A 23,844-nucleotide genomic window follows, 5' to 3' on the forward strand; every position below is an offset into this window, starting at 1 on the left:
ACTTTTTATCTTTGTTTTATTTTTACTTTATGTTTGGATGATGCTTGACGATGGTAATTTAGGATGGTTTGTGCTTGTTTGGTTGGTATTTAGTGTTTAAACAGGTGCAATGCAAGGGTTAGAGTGCTAAACATTAGCACTTGCAGCCCCATGATGGAGAAACCGGGAGACAAAACCTGTTTTTCAGGCTCACAAACTGTCCACACGGGGACGTGTCCAGCCGACACGCCCCCGTGTTCATCTCCCAGACCTGCTGTTTGGTTACTGACCAGCAAATTTTTGCCAGACACGTGGCCGTGTTCACCCAACACGCCCCCGTGTTCAACTTCTGTAAGTTTTCATTACTGGCAGTTCGCCACGGGGCCGTGTCCAATGGACACGGGGCCGTGCCCAGACTGCCAGTAACATAAATCTTTGCTTTTTAACCCACTTTTACACATTCTAATCAACCAAAAACATTATTTTTGGACACATTGAGGACAATGTGTAATTTAAGTGTGGGGGGGGGGATGCTAAAACCTTGAATTTTGCAAATCCTAAACACAAGCCTTACACAAAACTCTATTGGAACCGCTAAACACCCCAATTTTTTTTTCAAAAACTTTTCATTTTTTATTTACTTGTCTTAGTTTAAGTTGGAAATAACAAGTTCTTAAAAAGGTTATATTTTTACAAGTTTACAACCGATAGCGTCGTGATAACAAAGAACCAAAACATAAGAAAATTATGAAAGGGCATAACAAGTCTAGTTAAAAATTCGATTATATATACTTGATCACATTAAAAAACCATTCCTACAAAAGTGAGTTTTGAGCCTTTATTGAGCATAAAAATATACATATTTAGATTAAATGCTCATTTTTCGTTTCTTGTGTGAATAGCCGCTTGGTTCTTACAAATCTAGAACTTGCCACGACGATACATTCCCGGTCCTTACCAACTTAAACCCAAGTAAGTAAATGATGGAGGCATTAGGACTAACCATTTTTCTTTCAAAACCATTATTTTTCATTTTTTTTATCACCTACCCAAAATCCCCCTAGATAGCCCCTTTGAGCCTAAACCTTTCATTTCATTACCCCAAAACCCTTTTTACCCACCAAAAACCTTTTTATTTTTTCACCCTTTATTTTAGTAACAAGCTCGCTTTTTCGTAAACTCACCTTTTTATATGACGATCAAAAAAAAAAAATATATAGTGATGAAGTCAAAAACAAACAAAAGCTATATAAAAGCTTGTTTGGAGAAATACTTCAAAAATGAAAAGTCACTAAAAACAAGGTACTTCACGAAAACCGACGCTTGTTACGATTTTCGCCCTTTTTACTAACCACTAACCCAACCACCCACCTTTTACCCAAGCCTAACCCTTCACCCCAAAAGTCCTCTTGATATTTACAAAGGTAAAAAGTTAAAAAGGAGGAGGATTGATTGCTTGGCAAGCCTATGGAAGGCGTAAGTTCCATGCCGCTCTCGAGTGATTCACTAAAAATATACACCTTCGGCCGAGTGTTGAGTGATCTCCCGTGAGGTATGTGAACTTGTATATAAATGGAATTTTAATAAGGCATGCTATGTCCAAATAAGTAATTTATCTTATGAAAAGTTCAAAATAAATCATAACGAATAGGATTGTAAATAAATAAAAATAAAACTTATAAAGACCTTGGATTCCCGACACTCTAGGACAAGCTAAAACATTCTCTTCTACCTATTCCATTTGGGAGTGTAAGCCAAATTTAAAGAGTTTTGCTTGAGGACAAGAAAAAGTTCAAGTGTGGGGGTATTTGATGTGTGTAAAATACAACATATAAATCACATCAATTAAGGCATAAAACTAACCCTTTTTAAGTACTAATGTTGGAAAAATAGTGTTTTTGTCTTCCTTTTGCATTTTCAGGATTAAATAAGCTCAAAATCACAAAAGAAGCAAAAAGACAACTAATTCTAGCATAAATACAAGAAAAGGAACAAAAGTAGACTGCCCGGACCCTCAACGGCACCTCCCAAGGCAAAGGAGAAGAAACAGAGTCTGAACACGCCCCGTGTCCAGCGAACACGGGGGCGTGCCCAGGAAGCAGCAGAAAAGACAAACCAGTAGAAGCTTCCATTGCCCACCACGGGGCTGTGTCCAGCGGGCACGGGGGCGTGGTGAAAGTACAGCAGGCGCATTAATTGTAATTCGCAATTACAATTAATGAAGAGAGAGAATGTCAGACGGGCACGGGGCCGTGTCCAGCGGACACGGGGCCGTGTCCAGCCTTCTGTTCAGCCTATAAATAGAGGAGCTTGGCTTCATTTTCTCTCATCCCTTGGCACACCACCTCTCTCACACTTCATCCACCACCCACCACCACCATAACACCATCATCCACCACCATCATCCATTGTCCATCGTAGAGTGTGTGAGTCATCTCGGGATCCAAGATTGATAGTAAGAGTTCTTGACAATCAAGGCCATGTTTGCCTAAGTCTCTTACATCACTTGGTGAAGACAAGTGTTTAGTATAATACTTTTTATTTTTAATCTTTTGCACTTTTTATTTGGTTTTGTATTAATGACTTTAATAACTAGTTACTTATGTTGAAGGTGATCTTTCCTTATCGTTTGTCCGTGGTGTCTTGGCGTTATTTTACTGTCTATATAAAATAAAAGATTTTCACCATTCATATCTCCACGGTCTATATGGAGGTATGTTGGCTACCTGGTCGGGGGTTAAGGGAACGGTTTGGTAAGGGTCTTGCCCTTGTTTAGCGTTTAGAGGTCCTGCTCGGGACCTGGGTCAAATTTAGTAGGATCTCCTTCAATGCCCATAGGTATTGGATGGCGGGGATCCAAACTCTTTGACCCCCTCATAAGTTAACTACTATTAATAATATAACCCGGCTATTTAGGACTGTATCCCTGCTGACTCAGACTACTTAGCCGAGGGTAACGTCACCGCCAAAAGCGGGGCCTACCACAATTTGCATTAATAACTTAATTAATTATCTTTCAATAATCCGACCCTTTAGGATTGTATCCTTGCTGACTCAAACTACTGGGTTGAGGGTAACGTCGCCTTCAAAAGAGGGGCCTACTACAATAACTAAGATAATCTCTTAAACAAGTGCAAAAGTGCAAAAATAATCAAAGGTTATACTAATAACATGTCGGATCCAAGTGATTCATCTTGTCTATCTGTTTTTATTTTATTTTTATTTTTCAGCATTTAGTTAGTTTTTATTTTCTTAGTTTAAAAACATTTTTCTAACCTTTTTAACTTGATTAGACGTTGAGGATAAACCGGTACTAAAAGTTCTTGTGTCCTTGGACGACCTCGGTATCTTACCAACACTATACTACGTCCACGATGGGTGCACTTGCCCATATGTGTGTTTAGTGTTAGTAAATATCGTGTTTTATAAATTTAAAACTTGGTTAAAAGTGTAAAAAGGGGCTTAAATATACATCAAAAATATATACACACCGACACACATCAACAATCTTAATGATACATTTGACCTTAATGTTATTTCTTCTAACACATGGGTATTAGATACCGAATGTAGAACTCAAGTTTGCAACTTGTTGCAAGAGTTCAAAAGAAATAAGCATTAAAAGAAGGGAGACATTAGTCTCTTCATGGGCAATAGAGCGAAAGTTCAAGTTGTAGCCCGATGAGACTATGTTTTGAAACTTCCAAATGGTTTGGAAATTGTTTTAAAAATGTATTGTGTGCTCCTAGTTTTACTAGGAACATTATTCAAGTTTCCCTTATAAGACAATATGGTTTTGATTTAAAGTTTGTAAACAATGACATTTATATTTCGATGAATGACATGTTTTACTTTAAAACTATGCTTTCAAATGGTATTTATAAATTGGTTCATAATAATACATCATTTGATAGTTAACTGTACCAAGCAATCACCAAGAGACTCAAAATGGATTTGAGTAAGACCTATCTTTGGCATTATCGCCTTGGTCATATAAACAGAAGTCGCATGCAAACACTTCAAAAGAATGGTCTTTTGTAAACAAATGAAATTGGTTCATTTGATACATGTGAATCTTGTTTACGAAGTAATATGACTAAGAAACCCTTTAGTGGTACCAACTAAAGGGCAAAAGATTTATTAGGAATCATGCATTTGGATGTATGTGATCCTTTTAAGCCAATGACTAGGAATGGTGAAAGATACTTCATTACTTTTACCGACAACTATAGTAGTTATGGTTATGTGTACTTGCTAAGACACAAAGTTGAAGTTTTGAAATGTTCAAAGCCTTCAAAAGGTGAAGTACAAAATCAACTCAATCAAAATTCTTCGTTCCGATAGAGGAGGAATCGAACTCTATTTGGATATGGTTCGATCTATGATGGCTAGGAGCGCATTATCTCTATCATTTTGGGGTTATGCTTTGCTCTCCGCGGCCCGTACATTCAATGTGGCCCAAACCAAGAAAGTGGATAAGACACCTTTTGAAATATGGCATGGAAGGGCTCCATCATTATCATATTTAAAGGTATGGGTTGTGAAGCTTATGTGAAGCAATACACCCCAAATAAATTAGAAATACGATCCACTAAGTGTATCTTTGTAGGATATCCTAAAGATGGCATAGGATATTATTTCTACGATCCAACAGAGCAAAAGGTATTTGTTGCTCGAAAGGCTGAGTTCTTGGAAGCTAAGTTCCTTGTGGAAGGAATTAGTAGAACAGTGGAACTTGATGAGGATCAGGAACCACAAGCCGATACACGTTTGGTTAAAACTAGTACTCAACAAGAGGTTGTTGAAAACGATCAAGTGGTTGATCAAAGTACACAGAACGTTCGTAGATCTGGTAGAATTAGTAGTCCACCTGAAAGATATGGATTTTTCATAGATGGATGCTACTTGGTAGATTCAGGTGAACCTACCACATACCATGATTGTAACGCCCCAAAAATGTTAGCAAGAAAATAAATATACAAAATAAATAAAGAATGTAACTTGGTTAATGAAACATGACTAAATGGTAGCTAATTAAGTGATAAAGTCTAACTTAAAACACATTATCAAAGTAGGAGGACTAAAGTGCAAATATTAAACAAATAGGGATTTAATTAGTAAAGGAAAAAGAAAAACACCATGTCTGGTGTTGGTATCTTTGGAGATACCGGTATGGAAGTGGGAGGAACTAACGATGGATTTGATAACCAAACTTCCTAAAACAAAGAAAGGGCACGATACAATATGGGTAATCGTAGACCGACTTACAAAAAGCGCTCACTTTTTACCCATCAAAGAAGCTTACTCTTCCGAGAAAATGGCAGAAATTTATATGAACGAGATCATATCCCGTCATGGAGTGCCCGTGTCGATTGTCTCGGATCGGGACACTAGATTTACTTCTCGTTACTGGCGAAAGTTTCACGAGAGTGTGGGTACGAAGTTGCACATAAGTACCGCCTACCACCCTCAGACTGACGGCCAGTCAGAAAGAACCATTCAAACGCTCGTTGATATGTTGAGGGCGTGTGCCTTAGATTTTGGGGGAAGTTGGGACGACCAATTGCCACTGGTCGAATTTTCTTATAATAACAGTTACCATATTGGTATTCAAATGGCACCTTACGAACTATTATACGGGAGAAAATGTAGGACTCCCGTATGTTGGGGCGAAGTGGGACAAAGGGAGCTTGCACCAAGTGATTTAATAGCAGTAACGAATGAAAAGATCGAAATGGTTAGAACAAGGTTGAAAGCAGCTCAAGATCGGCAAAAAGCTTATGCAGACAAGAGAAGGCGTCCTATCGAGTTCCAAGTTGGAGATTTTGTCTTGCTAAAGGTGTCCCCATGGAAGGGTATAATCCGTTTTCGCAAACGGGGAAAGTTAGGTCCTCGTTACATCGGGCCGTTTAAAATCTTAGCTCGGGTTGGAAGGGTCGCGTATCGACTAGAATTACCGCCTGCTTTAGACGGGATTCACCATACCTTCCACGTGTCACAATTGAGAAAGTGCCTTGCGGATGAGACAGCACTAGTACCTCTTGATGATATTGAGTTGGACAAAGGGTTAAATTATGTCGAAAGGCCCATAGCCATCAAGGATTTCAAGGTGAAGAATCTCCGCAACAAAGCTGTTAGACAAGTGTTGGTACAATGGCAGCACCGGAAGGGTTCGGATCTTACGTGGGAAGCAGAAGACGAAATGAGGAGGCACTATCCTTTCCTTTTCGGTATGTCAATATTTAAATTATGATCAGGTTTCGGGGACGAAACCTCCTTTAAGGGGGGTAGACTTGTAACGCCCCAAAAACGTTAGCAAGAAAATAAATATACAAAATAAATAAAGAATGTAACTTGGTTAATGAAACATGACTAAATGGTAGCTAATTAAGTGATAAAGTCTAACTTAAAACACATTATCAAAGTAGGAGGACTAAAGTGCAAATATTAAACAAATAGGGATTTAATTAGTAAAGGAAAAAGAAAAACACCATGTCTGGTGTTGGGATCGATCGAACAAGGGCAGGGAGAGGGTGAATAACCCTAAACTCAAGAAATCAAGAATTGAAGCTAAAATCTCAAGAAAATTCGATGCATGAGCCCTTCTTTGCGAAAATCTGACCCTAATTATTGAAGTGGTAAGTTTAATTTGCTGAATTTGTGAATTGTTGAAAAGGGGGTAAAACCCAATCTCGATTCCTTGTATGAATTGTGATAAATCTGAGTTAAAATTTGCTTTTAGAACAAGAATCATGCTTGAATTTAGGATTGTATGAAAAATGTAGTGAAAACCCACTTTGTAAAGATTATGTTACTAATAGGAGGTTCATAAGGAATATGATCATGTTTTAGTTGATATGTGAAATTGTTGTGATGCTTGAATGCTAGATAAACTGAATTTAGAATGGAAATTATGTGAATTTAGAGGAAGGTGATTTTTGTGTGGTGATAAGCTAGTAGGAACATGCTTAATAGACTTGTACCTTGTACCTTAAATATGATGCCTACCAAGTGTTTGATGAAATGCATAAGAGATGAATGTATATGAAAATAGTAGAAAGAATTGATAAACTAAGTGAAAGAATGAATGTTCTAATGTAGGCGTGAAAGAAGAAGGTACAAGCACTAAGCAAGCGGAAGGAGCACGAGATCGAGGTATGTTTCGTTTTATACGAATCTTTATTATATTTCCCATTTATGTTAAATTTAATGTAAAAGCTATCCTTGTATAACGAACGTGACAATGTAGTAAGTAAGCGACAAATCCCTTGTGGATTTGGGTATGTTAATGAAAGTAATGTTGAGTTATGCTAAACCCAATTTCACGGGTTGAACGTGTATGCTTAACTCTCTACGAGAGTGTTTATGCTAAACCCAATTTCACGGGTTGAACGTGTATGCTTAACTCTCTACGAGAGTGTTTATGCTAAACCCAATTACACGGGTCGAATGTGTATGTCAAACTCTCTACGAGAGTGGTTATGCCTAACCCAATTTATTGGGTTGTTGTATGCTTAAGAGTAAGAAGGATTTATATGGATAAAGCTAAAACGAGAGGTTATGATTTTCTATGGAGATAACTAACTTTTTTTTTATTGTGAATGTTAATGTAGGTAAAGCACCTCTATAGGCAATTTGGAGATATGGGACGAGCACATGTTCAAGCCTTATGATACCAAGCGCTTCCGCAACTTATATGCATGCTTTTTGGTCGTGTTTGTTACTTGTTAAACTTTGTTGAAATGTTTTAGAATTGAAAACTTGTCGTTTTTGGTTGGGATGGTTTTATGTAAAATGGGTCGTATTGTAAACGTTGTAAGTTATGTCAAAACAGGGGGAATGCCGTTTTACAAACGGGTCATGCCCAAATTTTGTAAAATTTTCTATTAAGTGTCAAAATTATATTTCAAAGTCCCAAAAATCTTGTTTACGTAATTAATCTATTATTTTGGGAAAAGCGGTCCTTACAAGTTGGTATCAAAGCCAAGGTTTGAGAGATTCGAGCTTTCAACGCAATGCTTGAACTCAAACCAATGGCTCGTTCGAAAGTGTGCTCGCTCCAGAATCGCCAATGAGGTAATAATGTATGATTCCGATAAATGCTAGTATATGTAATGAGTTCGAGATATAAAAATTAAGTTAAGGATGTGAAGTAAGTAGTATGGGTAGCAAAACAATGAATTCCAGGTACCATATGGCTGGAAAAACGAAATCGAGAAAGAATTAAAACATTAAAAAGGAAGCTGCAGCGGATAAGCAAACGGCTGGCCGTCGCCGACGGCCAGACACCCGTCGCCGACGGCCAGACACCCGTCGCCGACGCCGCACCCTCATCCGACGCCTTAACACCCTGCCGACGGGTGAACATGTCCGACGACCATTATACGAGCCCGTCGCCGACGGGCAACATAGCCGTCGCCGACGGCTTACCTAATGCTGAAACGCTGAATTGTTTTGTTTTTCATGTTTTGTGTTACCGGTTTGTCCGAAGGCTTATTTCTTGGCTACGTTGTGTCCATATAAGGTTTAACAAGTGTATGTAATCACTATTAGCGAACACAACGAGAATGGATTCGTAAGAATCAAAAGAAACGAAGCAAATGATATGAAATGGATTAAGTGAATGATGATTAATGATTAATGATATGCTGAATGATGATTAAATTGTATTAAATGAAATATTAACATTGTGTAGATGGCTGATGCAAGAAATATTAACGATGATAATGATGATAACAATGATGTGGCTAGACAAGAAGCATTCGAGAACAGAGTTACAGAAGTAGCGGAAGGGGTTATACAAGCCAATCTTCCACGGTTGGCTCAAGAAGTAGAAAGCCGAGTTCTGGGGGTTGTGGATGCTATGATGACCAGTAGGTTCGAAGAGTTGAAGGAATTAATCGAAGGATCCAAGAGTAGAGGTAAGGAACGAAGGTGCACTTATAAGGATTTTATGGCATGCCATCCGATGACGTATGACGGTAAAATAGATCCTGTTGAATGTCAAAGATGGATCTCGAACATAGAGGCGGTCTTTATACGAAGTAGGTGTGATAAGGAGGATCAAGTGATGTTCGCTACCGGTTTACTAACCCATCAGGCGAAGGATTGGTGGGATGCTCACAGCAAGGAGGTAGGCGAAGACAGACTGCAAGTTATGACTTGGCAGGAGTTTAAGGGGCCCTTCATGAAATATCATTGTCCTCAGTCGGCTATCGACAAGATTCAGGAGGATTTCTTACGCCTCCGGCAGAAAAACGAATCGGTGAATGAAATAGCAAACAATTTTATGGATAAGATGAAGTTCTGTGGAGAATTGGTGACAACCGAGAGAATGAAGATAAATCGGTTCTATGGCGTGTTAAAGGCAGAAATTAGGGAATTCATCACTCCCTCGAAATGTGAAACCCTCGAGGAGCTCATTAACTTAGCGCGGGATAGAGAGATCGAAATCAAAAGGCAAGAGGAGCGAGGTGAAAAGAGACCGAGTGAAAAAGGTGCAAGTTTTAGTCCATCCAAAAAGGGGAAGTTTCAGGATCAAGGAAGAAAGGGTAAGTCGAAAGTTGGGATTACACCATGCAAGACGTGTGGAAAACTCCATACCGGAGAGTGTTTGTTAGGTAAGAAGGGGTGCTTTAAATGCGGTAAGGAGGGGCATTCGTCCTACCAATGCCCGGACAACCCAAAGACTTGTTTCAACTGTTTCGAAAAAGGGCATATCAAGTCGGAATGTCCAAAGCTTCAACAAGAGTCAAAGAAAGAAGATAAGAAGCAAGAGGGTTCTAGGGCAAAGGGGAGAATGTTTCAGATCACATCTGAAGAAGCCAAGTCCCAGCCAAATGTGGTCTCAGGTATTTTTCTAATAAATTCTATACCGGTTTACGTTTTGTTTGACACCGGAGCCACTATGTCGTTTATCTCTAGTGAAATTGTTCAACATCCATCCTTTAAGATTGAACGAATGTCGATGCCCTTAGAAGTAGAGATAGCAGATAGTAAAAGTTACTTATTGCACGAAATATGTAAAAATTGTAAATTGACCATTGAGGATGAGGAGTTTGCTATTGATCTTATACCCATGATCTTGGGGGAATTCAAAGTAATAGTGGGTATGGATTGGATGTCTCAAAACCATGCAGAGATAAAATGTGAAACCAAATCTATACTTCTCCAAACTCCAAGTGGAAGACGATTAAATGTACAAGGCGAAAGAAAGATGGAAGCGAAGCTATGTACTCTCGTTCAAGCCACTAAGTACGTGCTCAATGGGAGTAGAGCATACTTAGCTTACGTAGTAAATACTCAACAAAGCTTCCCAAGGCTTGAAGATGTTGAAGTTGTGAACGAATTTCCGGATGTATTCCCGGAGGAATTGCCGGGACTCCCTCCCGAGCGAGAAGTGGAATTTAATATTGAATTGAATCCGGGTGCGAAACCGGTCGCGAAGGCTCCCTATAGATTAGCTCCCACGGAAATGCGGGAACTAATGACACAAATACAAGACCTCCTAGACAAGGGCTTTATACGCCCAAGTGTGTCGCCTTGGGGAGCGCCCGTCTTATTTGTTAAGAAGAAAGACGGGTCGATGCGCATGTGCATCGACTATAGGGAGTTAAATAAGCTAACCATAAAGAACCGCTACCCTTTACCTAGAATTGACGACCTTTTTGATCAGTTACAAGGGGCGAGTTGGTTCTCCAAGATAGATCTGCGATCGGGGTACCGTCAGGTTAGAGTACGAGAAGAATACATTCCAAAGACCGCATTTAGAACCCGTTACGGACATTATGAGTTTTTAGTTATGTCCTTCGGGTTAACAAATGCGCCGGCGGCATTTATGGACCTTATGAACCGTGTATGCCGACCCATGTTGGATAGGTCTGTGATTGTATTCATAGATGATATTCTGGTCTATTCACGAAGCAAAGATGAACATGCAGTACACTTGCGTGAAGTACTTGAAGTTCTCCGTAAGGAGAAGCTCTACGCAAAATTTTCAAAATGCGCCTTTTGGCTTAGGGAAGTGCAGTTTCTGGGGCACGTAATAAATTCGGAGGGTGTTTTGGTTGATCCTTCAAAGATTGATGCTGTAATGAAGTGGGTTTCTCCGAAAAACCCAACAGAGATAAGAAGTTTTCTAGGTCTTGCGGGATATTACAGAAGGTTCATACAAGATTTTTCCAAGATAGCCTTACCCTTAACAAAATTGACAAGAAAGAAAGAGAAGTTTGTATGGGAAAAAGAACAGGAGGAGGCTTTTCGAATGTTAAAAGAGAAACTATCAAGTCCCCCGATCTTAACATTACCAGACGGAACCGAAGACCTGGTGGTCTATTCAGACGCTTCACACCAGGGATTGGGTTGTGTACTAATGCAAAGAGGGAGAGTTATCGCTTATGCTTCGCGACAATTGAAGCCTCATGAGGTGAACTACCCCACACATGACTTGGAATTAGCGGCGGTAGTGTTTGCATTAAAGATTTGGAGGCATTATCTATATGGGGCAAAATGCACCATTTACTCGGACCACAAAAGCCTTAAATATTTCTTTGAACAGAGAGACCTAAATATGAGCCAGCGGAGGTGGTTGGAACTTATCAAAGATTATGATTGTGATATCCTCTACCATCCGGGGAAGGCAAATGTAGTAGCCGATGCATTAAGCCGTAAAGAGTATCCACCTCCCATAAGAGTGAAATCCATGAAGATGATAGTTACGCCACGATTACTCGAGGCGATACGCGAATCCCAGATAAAGTCGCTCGGAGCGGAAGACCCGAAGAGGGAACGACTAAAAGGTGTGATCGATAATCTAGAAGAGAATTCGACCGGGCTTAAGACGCGGTTCGGCCGAATTTGGATTCCGCGATTCTGCGAAGTCAAGGCTGCCTTGCTCGACGAGGCACATAAGTCTCGATATTCGGTCCATCCCGGGGCTACAAAGATGTATCGGGACTTGAAAGCCAATTATTGGTGGCCGGGTATGAAGCGTGACATAGTTAAATACGTCGCGAAATGCTTAACATGCTCCCAAGTGAAAGTAGAACATCAAAAGCCGTATGGGAAATTACAACCTTTGGAGATACCGGTATGGAAGTGGGAGGAACTAACGATGGATTTGATAACCAAACTTCCTAAAACAAAGAAAGGGCACGATACAATATGGGTAATCGTAGACCGACTTACAAAAAGCGCTCACTTTTTACCCATCAAAGAAGCTTACTCTTCCGAGAAAATGGCAGAAATTTATATGAACGAGATCATATCCCGTCATGGAGTGCCCGTGTCGATTGTCTCGGATCGGGACACTAGATTTACTTCTCATTACTGGCGAAAGTTTCACGAGAGTGTGGGTACGAAGTTGCACATAAGTACCGCCTACCACCCTCAGACTGACGGCCAGTCAGAAAGAACCATTCAAACGCTCGTTGATATGTTGAGGGCGTGTGCCTTAGATTTTGGGGGAAGTTGGGACGACCAATTGCCACTGGTCGAATTTTCTTATAATAACAGTTACCATATTGGTATTCAAATGGCACCTTACGAACTATTATACGGGAGAAAATGTAGGACTCCCGTATGTTGGGGCGAAGTGGGACAAAGGGAGCTTGCACCAAGTGATTTAATAGCAGTAACGAATGAAAAGATCGAAATGGTTAGAACAAGGTTGAAAGCAGCTCAAGATCGGCAAAAAGCTTATGCAGACAAGAGAAGGCGTCCTATCGAGTTCCAAGTTGGAGATTTTGTCTTGCTAAAGGTGTCCCCATGGAAGGGTATAATCCGTTTTCGCAAACGGGGAAAGTTAGGTCCTCGTTACATCGGGCCGTTTAAAATCTTAGCTCGGGTTGGAAGGGTCGCGTATCGACTAGAATTACCGCCTGCTTTAGACGGGATTCACCATACCTTCCACGTGTCACAATTGAGAAAGTGCCTTGCGGATGAGACAGCACTAGTACCTCTTGATGATATTGAGTTGGACAAAGGGTTAAATTATGTCGAAAGGCCCATAGCCATCAAGGATTTCAAGGTGAAGAATCTCCGCAACAAAGCTGTTAGACAAGTGTTGGTACAATGGCAGCACCGGAAGGGTTCGGATCTTACGTGGGAAGCAGAAGACGAAATGAGGAGGCACTATCCTTTCCTTTTCGGTATGTCAATATTTAAATTATGATCAGGTTTCGGGGACGAAACCTCCTTTAAGGGGGGTAGACTTGTAACGCCCCAAAAACATTAGCAAGAAAATAAATATACAAAATAAATAAAGAATGTAACTTGGTTAATGAAACATGACTAAATGGTAGCTAATTAAGTGATAAAGTCTAACTTAAAACACATTATCAAAGTAGGAGGACTAAAGTGCAAATATTAAACAAATAGGGATTTAATTAGTAAAGGAAAAAGAAAAACACCATGTCTGGTGTTGGGATCGATCGAACAAGGGCAGGGAGAGGGTGAATAACCCTAAACTCAAGAAATCAAGAATTGAAGCTAAAATCTCAAGAAAATTCGATGCATGAGCCCTTCTTTGCGAAAATCTGACCCTAATTATTGAAGTGGTAAGTTTAATTTGCTGAATTTGTGAATTGTTGAAAAGGGGGTAAAACCCAATCTCGATTCCTTGTATGAATTGTGATAAATCTGAGTTAAAATTTGCTTTTAGAACAAGAATCATGCTTGAATTTAGGATTGTATGAAAAATGTAGTGAAAACCCACTTTGTAAAGATTATGTTACTAATAGGAGGTTCATAAGGAATATGATCATGTTTTAGTTGATATGTGAAATTGTTGTGATGCTTGAATGCTAGATAAACTGAATTTAGAATGGAAATTATGTGAATTTAGAGGAAGGTGATTTTTGTGTGGTGATAAGCTAGTAGGAACATGCTTAATAGACTTGTACCTTGTACCTTAAATATGATGCCTACCAAGTGTTTGATGAAATGCATAAGAGATGAATGTATATGAAAATAGTAGAAAGAATTGATAAACTAAGTGAAAGAATGAATGTTCTAATGTAGGCGTGAAAGAAGAAGGTACAAGCACTAAGCAAGCGGAAGGAGCACGAGATCGAGGTATGTTTCGTTTTATACGAATCTTTATTATATTTCCCATTTATGTTAAATTTAATGTAAAAGCTATCCTTGTATAACGAACGTGACAATGTAGTAAGTAAGCGACAAATCCCTTGTGGATTTGGGTATGTTAATGAAAGTAATGTTGAGTTATGCTAAACCCAATTTCACGGGTTGAACGTGTATGCTTAACTCTCTACGAGAGTGTTTATGCTAAACCCAATTTCACGGGTTGAATGTGTATGCTTAACTCTCTACGAGAGTGTTTATGCTAAACCCAATTACACGGGTCGAATGTGTATGTCAAACTCTCTACGAGAGTGGTTATGCCTAACCCAATTTATTGGGTTGTTGTATGCTTAAGAGTAAGAAGGATTTATATGGATAAAGCTAAAACGAGAGGTTATGATTTTCTATGGAGATAACTAACTTTTTTTTTATTGTGAATGTTAATGTAGGTAAAGCACCTCTATAGGCAATTTGGAGATATGGGACGAGCACATGTTCAAGCCTTATGATACCAAGCGCTTCCGCAACTTATATGCATGCTTTTTGGTCGTGTTTGTTACTTGTTAAACTTTGTTGAAATGTTTTAGAATTGAAAACTTGTCGTTTTTGGTTGGGATGGTTTTATGTAAAATGGGTCGTATTGTAAACGTTGTAAGTTATGTCAAAACAGGGGGAATGCCGTTTTACAAACGGGTCATGCCCAAATTTTGTAAAATTTTCTATTAAGTGTCAAAATTGTATTTCAAAGTCCCAAAAATCTTGTTTACGTAATTAATCTATTATTTTGGGAAAAGCGGTCCTTACAATGATGCAATGTCAGAATCCGATTGTGACAAATGGCTTGAAGCCATGAACGTAGAGATGCAATCCATGTATGACAACCAAGTATGGGAATTGGTTGTGTCTCCTCTTAACTCCAAAGTAGTTGGAAATAAGTGGGTTTTCAGGAAGAAAACTGATAGGCATGGTAACTTGGATACTTGTAAAGCGAGACTTGTAGCAAAAGGTTTCACTCAAACTTAAGGGATTGATTATGATGAGACCTTTTCCCTTGTGGCGATGCTAAAGTCAATAAGGATATTATTTGCCATATCTGCATAATATGATTATGAGATTTGGAAAATGGATGTCAAAATGGCTTTCCTTAATAGATATCTTGAGGAAGACGTCTATATATAGTTCAGCCTGAAGGTTTTGTCGATCCAAAACATCCTGACAAAGTATGCAAGTTAAAGAAATCAATCTATGAATAGAAACAAGCATCTAGAAGTTGAAATCACCGTTTTGATGAAGAGATTAGGGAATATGGATTCATCAAGAACGTCGATGAAGCTTGTGTGTATAAGAAGGCTAGTGGGAGCATAATCACTTTCTTAGTATTGTATGTTGATGACATTCTACTATTTGGAAATGACATTCCAACAATGGAAGGTGTAAAAGCCTGGCTTGGAAGTTGTTTTTCCATTAAGGATCTTGGTGAAGTCGCCTATATTTTGGGAATAAAGATCTATTGGGATAGATCAAGGCGCTTGATAGGTTTAAACTAAAGTGCATACATTGACAAAGTCTTGAAAAGGTTCAAGATGGAGAACTCTATGAAAGGTTTGGTACATGTTCAAAGGGGGACAAAATTGAAAGCGTTTCAATGTCCAAGCTCAAAGGATGAGCAAGAAAGAATGAAAGGAATCCCATATGCGTCTGCTATAGGATCCATTATGTATGTATTGATATGCACTAGACCGGACATGTCATGCGCTTTAGGCATGACGAGAAGATACTAGTGAATCCAAGTAACGGTCATTGGATGACTGTTAAAAGTATATTGAAATACCTTAGAAGGACCAAGGATATATTTCTAATATATGAATCTGGTGAAAAGGAACTCGTTGTAAAGGGTTACAGGGATGCGAGTTTCAGAATTCGTTGTAAAGGGTTACATGGATACGAGTTTCCAAACCAATCGAGATGATTCTCGATCACAATCGGGGTAGCACTGTCCACTATAGAATCAGAATACATCGCCGCTTCATCGTGATGATTCATGTGGATCTGCCACTTGAATTATTGCTGAACTAGGGGTAGTCCCTACCATTCAGGACCCCTAGAGATCTTTGTGATAATGATGGTGTGATTGCTCAAATCAAGGAAACTCGTGCACATCAAAAGTTTAGGCACATTAATCGGAGTTTCAACTACATACGGGATGAAGTTGAAAAAGGGAAAGATATGTATTCGCAAAGTTCACACTGATCAAAATATTGCGGATCCACTCACGAAGCTCCTTGAACGGGCAAAGCATGAAGGGTCATACTTGTGCCTTAGGAATTCGATATTCTAGTGATTGGATTTGATCTATTTTGTATTTGGATATCGGAACAACTATTATTATAACTCTTTATGGTATTTTGAGTTATGTTCTATTTTAGCATGTTTAAATCCGTGAATAAGTTACTTATTCTAAATGTCCGTAGGCGATCATACTTGTGGGAACAAATATGAATGTAAGACCATTATGAACTTGGAATGGTGGATGTTCATTAGGTATGAATATAGAGCAAAGTGTCATGAAGGGTTATACTTGTGCCTTAGGACTTCGATATTCTAGTGATTGGATTTGATCTATTTTGTATTTGGATATTGGAACAACTATTATTATAACTCTTTATGGTATTTTGAGTTATGTTCCGTTTAAGCATGTTTAAATCCGTGAATAAGTTACTTATTCTAAATGTCCGTAGGCGATCATACTTGTGGGAACAAATATGAATGTAAGACCATTATGAACTTGGATTGGTGGATGTTCATTAGGTATGAATATAGAGCAAAGTGTTGCTACCAAAGTTCATAGATATTTGTGGGATACAAATATTGGACTGACTCGCTCTCAAATATTACTGCATGGAATCATTTGTAATTGATCATAAGTAAATTTGAGTAAAGGAGAATAGCATAGTATCCTCTGACCTGAGATACATATTGGGTCTTGATATTCACCAAATATTGTACCTTGACTTATTTCTTCGCTGTCAGTAATATGGCAGTACATAAGGCTAAGCTCAGGTGTGATACAAGGTGATTATGAGAGACGTATGTAGTCAAGATGGGATTTGTTCCTCTTATTCGTTGAGAGTAAGATGTCTAAGGCCTGCTAAAGTTAAATCAACAGAGAGTGATCACTCTATGTCTCTGGATTTAACATGACATCTTCAAACAAAGGGATAAATGATAGATTCACCTAAATCATTTTCATGTAAGGGACTTGAAGGGGATGATGTTATTGAATGGGACATATAGACATACGTATTAGGGGTAGTAAACCGTAGTTAGGCATTATTTACTACATATAACAATCTTCTATGTATCTTGTGCAAGTGGGAGATTGTTGAACTCTGTATGCCCAAGACACATATTAAATTGATGTGGCTAGTATGTTATGATCCAAGTCGAGTCATACCCAAATACAAGCTAGACAAACACTTAGAATATTTATTTGTGGTATGATCAAACAAATAAATATTAACACTTATAATATTTAGAAATTGGTTTTCTAATTACACTTGAGAACCCAATAAATTATATGGATAATTTATTTTGAGAGAATATTTTATTTTTGTTATTTAATGGGTTAAATAACATAATAAAAGTAGTATAAGTCTTATAACATGTGATGTTATAATTTTCTAAAAGTTATAAAATTATATATAAGATTTAAATTGTTTAAAAGAAAATTGATTTTTTTTAAATAATTAAAGGTGGGTCCCCCCCCTTGTCCTCTCAAGAAAGCATTTTTGGTCCAATCATCTTCCATCCATTTGCATGTGTAAGAAGGATTGTGATTGGGTGAAATAGAGGTGGACATCTCTCATACTTTTATAAATATTTTTGTATGACAAAAATTATGTAGAAGACTTGAGATTTGCTCTCAAATTTTCGGCCAAACATGGGGTTTCATCATAGTTTTTCAAGTTTGAATTTCAAGTGTAATAACTCTCTAAATAGGCTCCTAATTTTCGGCCATGGCATGGTTGATAAAGAGGGGATTTTTCAAGTGAGTTGCAACTGTAAAATCCTAGCTAAATTCAAAGTGTTTGTTGGAAGGCTTGGGGTATGCAAGCTTGAGGTCTTCTATACTTGAAGGCAACCGTTCAAGATGCATCATCTTCTTCATATCCTTTACTCCTTGGAAGGTAGTATTCTAAACACTCTATGGTTGTGTTTTAATTTTGATAGCATGCATGTTTGTATATGGATCCGGGGATTGGGTTTTACATATAAAATGGGTTTTATATCTTGTAAGTAACATGTTTTAAATAATATTTTCCGCTGTGTTTTTATTTTATAAGGATAAAATACTTTGATAAACATGTGAAAACCCCAACAAACCCTAGATTGGTTAAGTTGTCATGATACTATTCTAACAGATCCGGTAGATGGAGCCACCGAGTCGCCTCCAATCAACATAGAAGGGGCTAACGAACTGGCTTTCACAACCAATGAATCTACTTCAGAGAATGTCCAACAAGAGGTAAATGAGTCTCAACCTAACCTTGAAATCCGTGATGTAAATAATGTTGTTGGTCATGATGAAGGTTCAGTCCCAGATATTGAACCTGAAGAACCACAGACTCGTGTCTTACCTCCAAGGAAAAATAGAGGAGTGCTGGCTGATAGGTACTCTTCAGAGCATGTGTCTCAATCTTCTAGGTATCTAGTGAATGGAGATAGGGGGAGAGTTGCTGATGTTGCAAAATCTTTTTCTATAACCCTCCTATCGGAAAAAATTCCAAAGACTGCTCAAGAAGCAAGTAAGGAAGTTGAATGGTAGGAGGCCAAGAATACAGAAATGAAAGCTCTTATAAAAAAATGGCACATGGAAAAATCGTGTGCTTTCGATAGGAAAGAAGCCGGTTGGATGCAGGTGGGTGTTTACCGTTAAATATAAGGTTGATGGTACGGTTGAAAGATATAAGGCAAGATTGGTAGCTAAAGGGTACACTCAGACAGACATACGACATTGACTACTCTGAAACCGTCTCCCCGGTTGCCAAAATCGATACAATTAGGGTGTTATTCTCTGTTGCTGCAAATAAAGACTGGCCTCTGCACCAGTTTGATGTTAAAAATGCTTTCCTACACGGAAATCTAGAAGAAGAAGTTTATATGGAAGCTCCGCTAGGGTTCTGTGATGACTTTAAAGACGGGGAGGTATGCAAACTCAAAAAGGCTTTGTACGGGCTCAAACAGTCTCCACGCGCATGGTTTGGAAGATTTACGATGGCTATGAAGCGATATGGGTACAAACAAAGTAATGCAGATCATACCCTCTTTTTCAAACGGAGAGGGGATCTTGTTATTTGCTTAATAATCTATGTTGACGATATGATCACAAAGGGGAGCGATAAAAAAGAAATTGCTTTGCTTCGAAAGAATATGTTTTCAGAATTCGAGATGAAAGATCTTGGGGGGCTAAAGTAAATCTTGGGGATTAAAGTTCTTCGATCACAAGAGGGAATTTTCATTAGCCAACGAAAATATATTCTTGATTTGTTAGCCGAAACTAGCATGGTAGATTGCAAACCAAGTGACACTCCAATGATGGTGAACCATAAACACACAATTAGTGAAGAAGTTGAGTTAGCTGATCGAGAAAGTACCAAAGGATGGTAGGAAAGTTAATCTACTTGGCACATACTAGACCTGACATTGCCTATATGCTGTTGGAATTGTAAGTCAAACGTCCTTGAGGTTATCGATCTAAAGAAAAATAGAATCATGAAACTGAAAGGCTTACCTAAGTACTCATCGGAACCCTAGCCTTGACCAGAATCTGATATGCCATTGAAGTATGGGTTTAACCCCACCAAATCAGGCACTGTAATCCCGATTAGTGCCGGAGTTCCATCTCTACTGAAAACACCTGCCATTGATGCAAAGCTGACCGTATATGAGACATACAAACCTGTTCTTGAAGAACATCCAACCAGATATCACTAATGGAAACCCTATCCATCTTTGATTTAATTTCACTCTAACATGAAGATGAAAAGTCAAGCATTTCTGTGTTCATGGTAAATATGAGAGAGAGAGAGAGAGATAGAGAGAGAGAAACACTAATGGAAACCCTATCCTTCTTTGATTTAATTTCACTCTAAATTTTTAATTCTAGGAATGCGGTGAAGGAGTTGTGAATTGCAGACTACTTTTTGATTCAGGGATTTGCAGAATGTCTCTTTGGTGTTGCAACAGGACATGGATTTTCAGATTCCAAGGGACGGAAACTTATATAATAATAGTATAAATAAAAATGAAAAAGCTAACAAAATTACACATAGGATTAAATAACATGGTGGGCTAGAATTTTGACATATCAGATTTATAAACATTGCTTGATTATATAGAAAGATATAGTTATATTGTTTTAGCAAATATTGATTATGACTCACTGAACTACTGATTGTATCGCACCGAAATGTGACGCGCTGAAAAACTGAATGTGAACTATTGAATGTGATTATGTGGCACACTGAATGTGAACCGACTACGCATTGAACTACTGAATGTGACACACTGAAGGTGACTAACTGAATATGTGTTATATATATATTGTTTGATATATAGATATCGTTAAGAAAATGCATATTGTATTGTTGTTGTCCCACTGAGTAACGTTTACTCAGGCATACATTTGCCTTCTTTTGTACGTTAGGTTGCAAGGATCGGCTGGAAAGCTTGGATGAATGGTTCGAGGGAATAACGACGCACATGGATTTTTATAAAGTTTAAGATATTTTGTACTTTCGACTTTTTAAAATAATGTAAAGTTTTACAATTTATGGAATAAAGTTTTGACCTCTAATACACTGTATAACTAATACGTCAGCCCATTTCAGGTTAGGATATTACAAAACTGATACCATAATATTGTTCATACCTTATTATCTTATATATAAAAGTGAATTGCCTCCGCTAATAAGACATAATAGAAACTAGGGTATCATATCTACTAGAAATTTATGATTAGTGTTGCACATTTTGTGAAAATCAAAACCAAAAAATTTTATTGATTTGAAGTTTAATTAATGCAAACTCAAAAATAGAAAACACGCGACACTCAAATATACAATATTAAAAAAACATTCATATTAGGGGGACGAGGCGTTCCGTGATGGCTCCCCCATCACGCGTGGAACACAATTCAACACCGCCGCCATTACTTTGTATAACGCGTGGAGTTAAAACGCATCAAAAGTTTAATGTGTTGAAAATTCAAAAAGTGAACGTTGGAGGGACTTGACCGTTTAAATGTTACCGTTTTTAAAGAATATATATATATATATATATATATACACACAATGTAAATTTTATTCACCAAACATTCTTTCAATCCAAGCATTCTTTCTTTCAACACATTCTTTCAAACACAAAAAATACAAAGATGGAAGGTTCAAGCAAACGAGGTTCGGGTCGAAGAAAAAACCCGTACGACCGAAGGTTCGAGCGAATTTTGGCAAGCCAATGATAGAAGAGAAAAACTTGTGGCGGCAAAACTTAAACGTGAGGAGGCGTATATTTGACACTTGACCGAAAAAGAAAAAATAGTGAATTAAACGTCTTGTTACAACCACACAAAAATCTCGACGAACCTTTTAAATCGATCATACTTCAACGCAAAAGCGAGATATGTGAAAAGTGGGGGTGGGAGATGCCATAGATTTTTTAGGTTTGTTTTTATTTGCAATATTTAGTTTTTTTAGTTAGTAATTTAAGATTTAGTTAAATGAAATTTATAATTTATAATTTGAGTCTTTTAATAGTTAATTTGTAATTTAAAAACAAAAAAAAAAAATTTGTGAGTGATGGAATTCAATCACAAGTGATGGGGATTTTCACTAAAATCCATCACTAGTGATGAAATAATGCTTGATGACTTGGCGGAACTTGATTGGAAGTTGTGAGTGATGAGTGATGAGCGCCCCTACCCCCTTAGGGGGGACGGGGCGCCCCGTGATATGTCACACCCCGACCACGTAAAACAACAAATTGTGGCGGAAACGTCGGGGAGTGTTGTAACAGAATCATTGTTTCACAATCATGGATCAAATAGTTTTGTTTTATTGAATTATTGAACTCATTGTTTTTGTACAATTCAGATAAATATAAATAATTGTTTCTCAGTTTTATAGTCACTAAGGCACGAGTCCATCCTATGTGTAGCATGCATCAACAATCATCACATAGCAGTACCTGAAACATATATGAAAATAGGTACGTCAGCATAAAAATGCCTGTGAGTAGCATAAGATTTTGTGTATTAGATTCATGGCTTTGGATAATGTGAGAAAAGGTTTTATGTTTTCAAAATAGCCATGAATCTAATGTAAAAGCTTTGTTTCTGAAAACGTGTCGTTTTGGAAAAAAGTTTATAGTATAGACAAAAATATACTTTGGTTTTGAAAAGCTTGTATAAATAGTATAACAAAGTATACTTTAGTTTTGAAATGGTTAAATGGATAGTATATCGAAATATACTTTAGTAATTAAAATAATAGTTTTGGTAGTATATCTCAAATATACTTTGGTTTAAGGATAAAAGTGTTGGTAGTATATCAAATTATACTTCGGTTTGAAAATAGCATATCAAATATGCTTTGGTTTAAAAATAGCATATCAGTTATGCTTTGGTAGTATATCAAATTATACTTTAGTTTATGAAATAACAAAGTAGGTAGTATATCAAACTATACTTTGGTAAACAGTAGCATATCAAACTATGCTTTGGATAGTATATCAAAATATACTTTAGTTTAAAATAACAAAGTAGTATGTTAAAACATATGTTGGATTTTGTACTTAGTATATCAAAATATACTTTGGTATATCACATTTGAGAGCACATCAAACTGTACTTTTGTAGTATATCAACATATACAAAGAAAGTGTGATTTGGTATTCAATCAAGCCTTAGTGTATCAAACTACACTTTGGAGACTATAGAAATACCACGAAGGCAATTTCTATTTGGTTAAAATTTGGTTTCTGACATTCCATACAACAGGAATGGGGTGTCTAGTCCTATAGCGCTATATCATACTACCAATCGGCTGGGTGAATGTATAAAAATGGTACAATCCAACAATTTGTTTATTAAGTTTTGGAAAATCAGTGTTTAAACCATAGGTAAATTGTTTAATTTGTCAAAAGAATATGTATTAAGCATGTGTAATCATATAGTTTAAAATCAGGAAAATAACAGATAGGCATATATGTTTCACCCCAAAACAATTGAAAACAGTAAAAGAGGGGACTATGTACTCACTTGAGATTGCAAGTATCCTTGATTAAGTGTCCTAACCAAGCTCGGGAAATCAAGGAATCAAGTGGCACCTAGTACGGATCACTATGTTAAACAATCGGATCCTAAATCGGGAGATAGGATAGAATGAAGTTCTATAAATCAAATGAGTATTGCAACTCATATGGCATGATTTAATAGAGCTAACATTCTGATTTGGAAGTCTACCTAAGTGCTTTTGACCCGTTTCGACCCATTATGGTAGTATAAGCCACTATAATGCGTCGTTTGCGTAAAACTAGGTTCGGATGGTTAACTATGTGCTATGTCAAGTCTTACATGCCCAATTATCCCTAAACATGTTACTAATTCAGATTATATGTCAAAAATATGTTCACATAGTCAAAATACGGATTTTAGCTTCAAAAGGGCATTTTGGTCATTTCCTATGGGCATACAAGCTAACTAGCATACGACTAACCAATCCTATG

General features: G+C 37.7%; 1 protein-coding gene and 1 long non-coding RNA gene across 2 annotated transcripts; both read left to right on the forward strand.

The window, feature by feature from the left end:
• Positions 1-5,593: 5,593 nt before the first annotated feature.
• Positions 5,594-6,232, forward strand: LOC110924745. Its single transcript, XM_022168737.1, has one exon. The coding sequence runs from the start codon at positions 5,594-5,596 to the stop codon at positions 6,230-6,232; it is 639 nt and encodes a 212-aa protein (XP_022024429.1).
• A 254-nt stretch (positions 6,233-6,486) lies between these two features.
• On the forward strand, positions 6,487-14,601 carry LOC118489178. The gene is made up of 4 exons (XR_004886622.1): positions 6,487-6,617; positions 7,081-7,134; positions 13,999-14,052; positions 14,511-14,601. It is a non-coding gene; the product is annotated as an uncharacterized LOC118489178 (long non-coding RNA).
• The last annotated feature ends 9,243 nt before the right edge of the window (positions 14,602-23,844 follow it).

The sequence above is a fragment of the Helianthus annuus genome, chromosome 17 (assembly GCF_002127325.2).
Source record: "Helianthus annuus cultivar XRQ/B chromosome 17, HanXRQr2.0-SUNRISE, whole genome shotgun sequence".
NCBI lineage: Eukaryota > Viridiplantae > Streptophyta > Magnoliopsida > Asterales > Asteraceae > Helianthus > Helianthus annuus.